At 41.9% G+C, this 9,217-nt stretch overlaps 1 protein-coding gene across 1 annotated transcript; it reads right to left on the bottom strand.

The window, feature by feature from the left end:
• Nucleotides 1-3,113: 3,113 nt before the first annotated feature.
• On the bottom strand, nucleotides 3,114-4,818 carry LOC143924283 (gamma-crystallin-1-like). The gene is made up of 3 exons (XM_077448487.1): nucleotides 4,665-4,818; nucleotides 4,272-4,514; nucleotides 3,114-3,443 (listed from the first exon to the last, which is right to left on the bottom strand). The coding sequence occupies exons 1-3, from the start codon at nucleotides 4,671-4,673 to the stop codon at nucleotides 3,168-3,170; spliced, it is 528 nt and encodes a 175-aa protein (XP_077304613.1). The 5' UTR covers nucleotides 4,674-4,818; the 3' UTR covers nucleotides 3,114-3,167.
• Nucleotides 4,819-9,217: the final 4,399 nt, after the last annotated feature.

The raw sequence follows: 9,217 nt of genomic DNA, 5'->3' as shown, positions 1-9,217 counted from the left end.
GCGCCGGAGCCGCGATACCCGGAAGAAACGCAGAGGGAGCATGTCAGCTCCCTCGGCGTGGATTGGGCCAGATGCCGGGGCCTCGTTCTAAGGTAAGTATTTCATAATGAGCTAGTATGCGGTGCATACTAGCTCATTATGCCTTTTGCTTTGCAGGTGGTAAAAAAAAAAACATTAGAAGGTTTACTACCGCTTTAAGCTTTTATATTTAGTAGGGATTTAGCAGGAATTTTGAAAAAATTGCTGTGTTTTTATCTGCTAATAATGGTTTTAGTGTATTTATTTGTGAATATATTGGTTTGATAAACATTTGCGCATATACTGTGGGGTCTAAAAAATCAGTAGTACCTTTTTTTTTTCTAGAGGTCAGATGCTTTCAGAAAATATATGTTTTTTGGGGTCTTTCACAAATCCTAAAAGGGAAAAATTAAAACCTTCAGATTTTTAGGGAAATTTGGATATTTACATTTTTGCGTACGCTCACCATTTTTCAAAAAGGCACAATGTAAAAATGTGTTTGTAGGCAAAGTTTTTATGGTAGTGTTTATGGTATTTCTAAACATGAAATGAGTTCATTAACCACTAGAGATCCGCGCTATAGCCAAATGACGGCTACAGCACGGACCTCCTTTGCCGGGACTACGTCTATTGACGTCGCCCCGTGCACGAGCGGCCTGCGCGCCCGCTGAGGGGCGCACGCGGAGCGCTCTGTGATCGGCGAGTCTATGAGACTCGCTTGATCACAGATCCAAGCAAGGGGTCGATCCCGACCCCTTACCATGTGATCAGCTGTCAGCCAATGGCAGCTGATCATGTGATAAAACGGAGCCGGTAATCGGCTATTTTTCCTCCTCGCACTGGCAGCGCGAGGAGAAAAAGAGAGCCGATCACCGGCGGCCGTGATCGGGACATCAGTCCCGATCACGGCCAGCTTACCAGTGCCCACCTGCCCCCTGCCAGTGCCACTTCTGTAATAAAAAAGTGCCCCCCATCAGTGCCACCCATCAGTGCCCATAGTGCCACCCAGCAGTGCCCACAGTGCCACACATCAGTGCCCACAATCTTTCTCAACAACGATGCTGCACCCCAGTGCCACATATCCGTGCCCATCAGTGTCATCTACCAGTGCCCATCAGTGCCCATCAGTGCCACCCATCAGTGCCCAGCAGTGCCACCTATCAGAGCCACCTATCAGTGCCACCTATCAGTGCCCATCAGTCCCATCTATCAGTGGTACCTATCAGTGCCCCTTAGTGCCACCCATCCGTGCCACCCATCCATGCCATCTTATCTGTGCCCATCTTTGCCCATCAGTACTGCCTTATCTGTGCCTATCGGTGCCACCTTATCTGTGCCTATTAGTGCCGCCTTAACTATGCCTATCAGTGCCCACCAGTGCAGCCTATCAGTGCCCACCAGTGCAGCCTATCATCAGCGCACTTCAATGAAGGAGAAAAATGACCTGTTTGCAAAATTTGATAACAAACTATTAAACATGATTTTTTTTTTGCATCTTTTTTTGCATCTTTTTTTGTTTGTTTAGCAAAAAATAAAACTCCCAGCTGTAATTAAATACCACCAAAAGAAAGCTCTATTTGTGGGAAAAAAAATGATAAAAATTTAATTTGGGTACAGTGTTGTATGCCCGCGCAATTGTCATTCAAAGTGCATCAGCGCTGAAAGCTGAAATTGGTCTGGGCAGGAGGGGGGTTTAAGTGCCCAGTAAGCAAGTGGTTAAGTATATCTTATTGAGTTTGGGACAAATTTGGCAGAAAGACTGAATCCAAAAAGCTAGAAATAACCAGAGAATCCGGTTGTGGGATCAAGTTATCCTCTTTTGGGTTGTGAAAGGCCCTATAATATGTGCTAAAGGCATTTGTGATTTCCTGTGGGTTGTATAATTTAGCTTTTGTAAAGTCGTAAAGGATATACCACCTTTTTTGAAGTTTTGGAAAAATTTGTAAGGTGGCAGTTGTGATATGAAAACAACAGAGTGCAGAGATTGTGCCTGGCTTGCATTAATTGAGAGCTAATATTTCGGAGATGGTATTAATTCTAAAATTTCTATAGTGGCAAGAAGTGTATCTATCTGCTGTGACCTCTGCCTTTTTGCAACAACACTCAGTTTAATGAGATGACCTCTTATATGTGCTTTATGAGTATTCCATAAAATGTAAGGGTCCCCAACAGATGGTTCATTGATGGTAAAATATTCCTTTAATTCTTTGGATATTTTATTCACTGTTGCTGGCTGTAATAGTAAATGGGTGTCATCACGCCACATATAATGAAAGCCTCCATCACAGGCTCCCTCCACCGTTACAAAGATAGGAGCATGGTCAGACCATGTTATGTCATAAATCTCAGACTTAGAACCACTGCAGTAATAATTTATCTGTCAGCATTAAGTCAATTCTTGAATAGGTTAACTAAAAATGTGAAAAAAGGTGAAATCTTTCCCTGTTGTTGGCATCTCCAGACATCGTATAAGCTGGAGGAAGATATAACGTTTTTAGCATGGTTCAGAGCTTGGGTACAGTATTAAAATCGCCACATATAAGTACAAACACTTGTCTACTTTTTTTCATAGCTTTCTCAAAAATGACAGCTGTTGGGTATTGGATAAGTAGAACAGTTAAATGCTATCTTACTGTATAACTCTAAGGCTTGGCTATACATTAAGCAATTTTCTGAGTTATTTTATTCTGATAGCAGGAGGTTTCCCACCATCCAAATACAATGATTAATGTTGCCAGCTATAGACAGCGGCAGTAATTGTATTACAAAAACCCGACAGGCTGGTTGTACTGAAATCGATTGATAGGTCGACTTCAGTACAACCAGTCTGTCCATAGATGGATCAAAATTTGGCCAGTTCCTGCTGAAGCAGTTGAATTTCAATCTGTCTGTGGGGAGCTTTAGTATGTGCATATTACTATCATTTCTTTAGCTCAAGGAGCATATAATGATATAATTATAAGAAGCAATAAGCATTCAGATGCAATAAGCATTATTGTATCTGATAATTTGAATTATAACACTTTACTTTAGTTACCGATTTTATGTAATTGTCAATTGATTTAAATAAACATATGCTTTATGACATATCTATATTATGATATAATTCATTTATTGCAAGTACTGAAAATACAATGTTTACATAATTTTTAATAACTGTGCTGGACACGCCTGAAAGATCCAATTCTGGGGTTAGTTGCTCCCCAGTCAGTGTATCTCCTGTACTCTCCAGGTCTCAGGTAATATTGACGTCCTCTGTAGTTGGGCTCCTCATAGAACACCCAGTATCCATCTTGTACATGGGCAGAATGGATGTCATGGTAATTGAATCTTTCATAGACATGAGGACAGTCTTCGGAGAGCTCCATCATATGACCTCTAAAGTCTTCTTTCTCATAGATTCTGATTGTGAATGGTCCACGATGCTTTATTAAAAAAGTACACTAAACTGAATTAATGAGGATTTTAATACAATTTAAAAAAAATGTAATCCTTATAAAATAAGTTAACATAAAGTATATTATAGCCTTAGGCATCAAAAAGAAACAAGAAACAAATCTGTGTAATAAATTGTAGTGTAGTAGTTGTAGTTTGAAATGAACATAGTATGACACTAGCAAGCATATACCTATTCATTAAACAGATCAAAAAGAAGATTCAGATCACAAATATTCCTGGAAAATGGCTTGAAACAGGTGGGTCCTGTAGTAACTACCAGCTAGGAACACAAGTCAACATAACTCAAAGCATATATCACCAAGTATGCTGGCAATATATGCTTTGACATCTTTGTTGAACACATTGGAATATAGAAGTCCTATTTTGTGAAGATACGAAGAAAATTACTTATGCTTGTCAATGGTGTAAAGTAGATCTACAGAAACAGTTGCTTTTATGTGCAGTTACATTGATCCTTCATTAATGAAAAACAAGAAGGGGTTAAAAGAAACCCCATATGACTACAAATAATTATTGCCCATTTATAGAATTATGTTATATTAAGGGAATAAATGGAGAGACCATAACCATATTTGTAAAGTGGGTCTAACTTTGTTACTGTGGTTAAACTTTTTTTTATGGGTGGAGGGGAGGGGGTTTGAATGAGTTACAACTTCACACAAAAATCTGTGAGAGGGAATAGTTGGAGCTACATCTCAGGCTTCACATGTAACATATCTATAGGACACTGTGTGGTATTGGTATAGTATACAGTTGTGGAGTACTGTGACTAGAAACGTGATTATTATTCATACCTGTGGAGTCAAGCGGCAGGATCTGACGGAATCATTGTATCCCATCCATTGCTGGAAATCAGGATATTCCCCTCTCTTTAGGAAGTACTGGTGTCCTCTGTAATTGGGGAACTCATACAGGATCCAGTTTCCATTTTCCACCCGGATGGAGTTACAACGACTGAAGTATGAAGACAAATCTGAACAGTCAGAGTCACACTCATAGGAGCGTCCCTGGAAGTTCCTGTCCTCGTAGAAGATGATCTAGAAAAAGCAAGGTACATGTGAATTCATGTTCTGGGAATAATGGATCAAATGTAATTTATGTGTAAAATAAATTACATGTTATCTTCTGTAGACTTTTGAAAAAGGTAATTGATACAGGATAGCATTAAAATCTTGCTAATACCATACCTTAACCATTTTGATGTTTGCTCTGTTTCAGTCCAGTTAATGTTGCACTGCAGATGGTGAGGTCCTTTTAAACTATTCGTGATGATGATGTCTGCAAAGTTTGTTTTCTGTCAACTTAAAAAAATGTATAGAACCTTTGTCCCTTATTGTTTGTGAGACTTTTCTGTATTTGTTACTATTGTTTAGAAATGCTTACAATGTGGGTTGTGCTTTGTTAAACAAAGCCTAAGCAGATAATAGAACTTTGTGCAGTTTCTCAGAAAATACTTTCACATTTCATGTGATTCTCAGTCTATGCCATTTTGGATGTTACACTTTTACTACTAACCTACGAAAAGTGAAAAGCAATGCCTGCATCTATCTTAAAAATACTGAGCTCATTCATAGCAATTTATTTTTCTGTTCACATAGATAACGGTAATATTACAAAACATTTGAAGCATTAGTAGATTTATATTTTAAAAAATTGAATTACAAAACATTATAGATCCCTAAAATGAGAAATAATCATTCCCTTCATGAATGTAAGGTATGAGCAACCATGCAAAAAACAATATTGTATTGAATGTGCAGGAACTCAGTTCAGTAATAAGAGCATTGTTGTGATGTCTGTTTATATACTTAACTGGCTAATTGCCATCTATTAATATCTTTGTCACAGTTTAGGATCAGCAGACTAATGTTGTTGAAGCAGTAACTCATCATTTCTGTTTAGATACAGTATCTCACAAAAGTGAGTACACCCCTCACATTTTTGGAAATATTTTATTATATCTTTTCATGTGAGAACACTGAAGAAATTAGACTTTGCTACAATATAAAGTAGTGAGTGTACAGCTTGTATAACAGTGCAAATTTGCTGTCCCCTCAAAATAACTCAACACACAGTCATTAATGTCTAAACCACTGGCAAAAGTGAGTACACCCCTAAGTGAAAATGTCCAAATTGGGCTCAATTAGCCATTTTCCCTCCCTGGTGTCATGTGGCTCATTAGTATTAGTATCATAAAGGTATTAGTATCATAATGTATCATAATAGTATCATAATAGTATAGTATCATAATGCTCTCACTCTCCCATACTAATCACTGGAAGTTCAACATGGGACCTCATGGCAAAGAAATCTAAGGATCTTAAAAAAATAATTCTTGGTCTACATAAAGATGACCTAGGCTATAAGAAGACTGCCAAGAAACTGAAACTGAGCTGCAGCACCATGGCCAAGACCATACAGTGGTTTAACAGGACAGGTTCCACTCAGAACAGGCCTTGCCATGGTTGACCAAAGAAGTTGAGTGCACATGCTCAGCATCATATCCAGAGGCTATCTTTGGGAAATAGATATATGAAAGCTGCCAGCATTTGAATTATAACACTTTACTTTTCTTTAGTTACCGATTTAATGTAATTGTCAATTGATTTAAATAAACATATGATTTATGACATATCTATATTATGATATAATTCATTTATTGCAAGTACTGAAAATACAATGTTTACATAATTTTTAATAACTGTGCTGGACACGCCTGAAAGATCCAATTCTGGGGTTAGTTGCTCCCCAGTCAGTGTATCTCCTGTACTCTCCAGGTCTCAGGTAATATTGACGTCCTCTGTAGTTGGGCTCCTCATAGAACACCCAGTATCCATCTTGTACATGGGCAGAATGGATGTCATGGTAATTAAATCTTTCATAGACATGAGGACAGTCTTCGGAGAGCTCCATCATATGACCTCTAAACAAAAGTGAGTACACCCCTAAGTGAAAATGTCCAAATTGGGCTCAATTAGCCATTTTCCCTCCCTGGTGTCATGTGGCTCATTAGTATTAGTATCATAAAGGTATAAAGTATGCTATGCATACTAGCTCAATATGGCTTTGTCTTGCAGGTTTTTTTTTTTCTTTTTTTGTGGGTTTACAACCACTTTAAGGATCAATCTTAATCTGATGATTCCTGCTGAAAAAATATAAATTTAGTCAAAACTTTGCCTTCTTCAACACATCTCAGAGGTTGAATTCAAGACCCAAAAAGACATTTAAAATGGATGTGTAATGGCCATAAAATAATAAGTAATATACAGTTGCAAAAAAAAGTATGTGAACCCTTTTGGAATGATATAGATTTCTGCACAAATTGGTCATAAAATGTGATCTGATCTTCATCTAAGTCACAATAATAGACAATCAAAGTCTGCATAAACTAATAACACACAAAGAATTAAATGTTACCATGTTTTTATTGAACACACCATGTAAAAATTCACAGTGCAGGTGGAAAAAGTATGTGAACCCCATAGACTAAAGAGATCTCCAACAGCTAATTGGAGTGAAATGTCAGCCTACTGGAATCCAATCAATGAGATGAGAATGGAGGTGTTGGTTACAGCTGCCGGACCCTATAAAAAAACACACACCAGCTCTGGATTTGCTTTTCACAAGAAGCATTGCCTGATGTGAATGATGCCTCACACAAAAGAGCTCTCAGAAGACCTACGATTAAGAATTATTGACTTGCATAAAGCTGGAAAGGGTTATAAAAGTATCTCCAAAAGCCTTGCTGTTCATCAGTCCACGGTAAGACAAATTGTCTATAAATGGAAAAACGTTCAGCACTGCTGCTACTCTCCCTAGGAGTGGCCGTCCTGTAAAGATGACTGCAAGAGCAGAGCGCAGACTGCTCAATGAGGTGAAGAAGAATCCTAGAGTGTCAGCTAAAGACTTACGAATGTCTCTGGCATATGCTAACATCCCTGTTAGTAAATCTACGATACGTAATACACTAAACAAGAATGGATTTCATGGGAGAATGCCACAAAGGAAGCCACTGCTGTCCAAAAAAAACATTGCTGCACATTTACAGTTTGCACAAGAGCACTTGGATGTTCCACAGCAATACTGGCAAAATATTCTGTGGACAGATGAAACCAAAGTTGAATTGTTTGGAAGAAACACACAACACCCTGTGTGGAGAAAAAGAGGCACATCACACCAACCCCAAAACCTCATCCCAACTGTGAAGTATGGTGGTGGGGGCATCATGGTTTGAGGCTATTTTTCTGCATCAGGGCCTAGACGGATTGCTATCACCAAAGGAAAAATGAATTCCCAAGTTTATCAAGACATTTTGCAGGAGAACTTAAGGCCATCTGTCCACCAGCTGAAGCTCAACAGAAGATGGGTGTTGCAACAGGACAACGACACAAAGCATAGAAGTAAATCAACAGGGCGTGGCCTGGACATGGCGGAGTAAAGACACGTTTTTGTTGGGCTCCCGGCCTCGGACCCCCTTTCCCGGCCTACTGCACCATAATCCCGGCATGCTGCCGACCAAAAGGCACAAGACCAGAGCCTTAGCCAGGGGGAGCTCTGCCTCCAAAAACCCCAGTGAGATTAGACGCTTTTTTAAGAAGATCCAGGACCCGAGCGCCAGAGCCCCGGCCTCGCGGGGCCCTACACGTGGCACATCGCGGGCGGATCAGCACCGGGAGGATCTCCCTGGCTCCCCCGGCTCGGACTCTCTACCCAGTGGCTGCCCAGAACCTCCAGACCCACCCGGTGGTGAGATGTCGGCGGGAAGCCCCGCTGCGCCGGCAGATGTGGACCAGGACATCCGAGCGCTTCTACAGGCGCTGCCCACACGGAATGACATAGAGGCGCTGATCCTCCGCCTCGAGGAGACCCATCGTCGGGATATCCAGGAGGTGAGGGGAGAGGTTTCCAGCCTGGCAGAGCGCGTGCACACGGGGGAGACCTCAGTCTCCTCCTTAGAGGGCCGGGTGCTAGCCCTGGAACAGGCAGGGGACCGGCACCGTGATGCGGCAGTTTCTCTCCAGCTGCACATAGAGGACATTGAGGACCGGAGCCGTCGTTCCAATGTGCGGCTCCGTGGCATTCCGGAATCCTCAGCTGCAGAGAACCTGGGGGACATAGTGCTGAACATTTTCCGTGTCATAGCGGCAGACCCGGAGATGTCCGTCGAGCTCGATAGAGTTCATAGAACTCTGGGACCGAGATCCGCGGACCCGGCGCGGCCGCGTGATGTAGTTTGCCGATTCCACCGCTATGTACAGAGGGAACTTATACTTCGCCGGGCCTGGGAACATGGCGAGGTGGAGTTGGATGGTGCTCGGATCCTGATTTTGCCGGACCTCTCTAGGGCTACCCTGAAGCGCAGGGCACTGCTCCGTCCCCTGCTGGAACTGGCAAGACAGCGTGGATACACTTACCGGTGGGGATATCCCCTCTCGGTCACGTTCCGGAAGGAGTCATCTTCCTTTACACTCCAGGGACCGTCAGATCTCCCAGCACTCTTCCAGTTTCTGGCCGTGGATCCGATCGTGATTCAGGATTGGCTGCAGCTACTACCTCGCCCGCCCGGCAGATCAGGTGTCCTTCAGCTGCAGGGCCCGCTTCCCCGCCGCCACAGGAGACCAGGAGGGAGACGGCGTTCCGCTTCCAGAGACGCCCGCCGTGAGTAACTGGGGGACTGCTCTGCGTTCTCCTCTAGCCTGACGTGACTGTTTGCCCCCTTCCTACTCTAACTGGCTCCTGA

Source organism: Lithobates pipiens, unplaced genomic scaffold, assembly GCF_037356315.1.
Source record: "Lithobates pipiens isolate NorthernLeopardFrog02 unplaced genomic scaffold, aLitPip1_a1.2 Scaffold_22, whole genome shotgun sequence".
NCBI classification, from domain to species: Eukaryota; Metazoa; Chordata; class Amphibia; order Anura; family Ranidae; genus Lithobates; species Lithobates pipiens.
This window is presented reverse-complemented; position numbering and strand designations above follow the sequence as displayed.

What these genes read in the sequence shown, in the direction of transcription:
- LOC143924283 (XM_077448487.1), bottom strand. An exon ending in CCTGCCGCTTGACTCCACAG is followed by an intron (nt 3,444 to 4,271) that starts GTATGAATAATA and finishes TTTTTAATAAAG; the next exon opens with CATCGTGGACCATTCACAAT.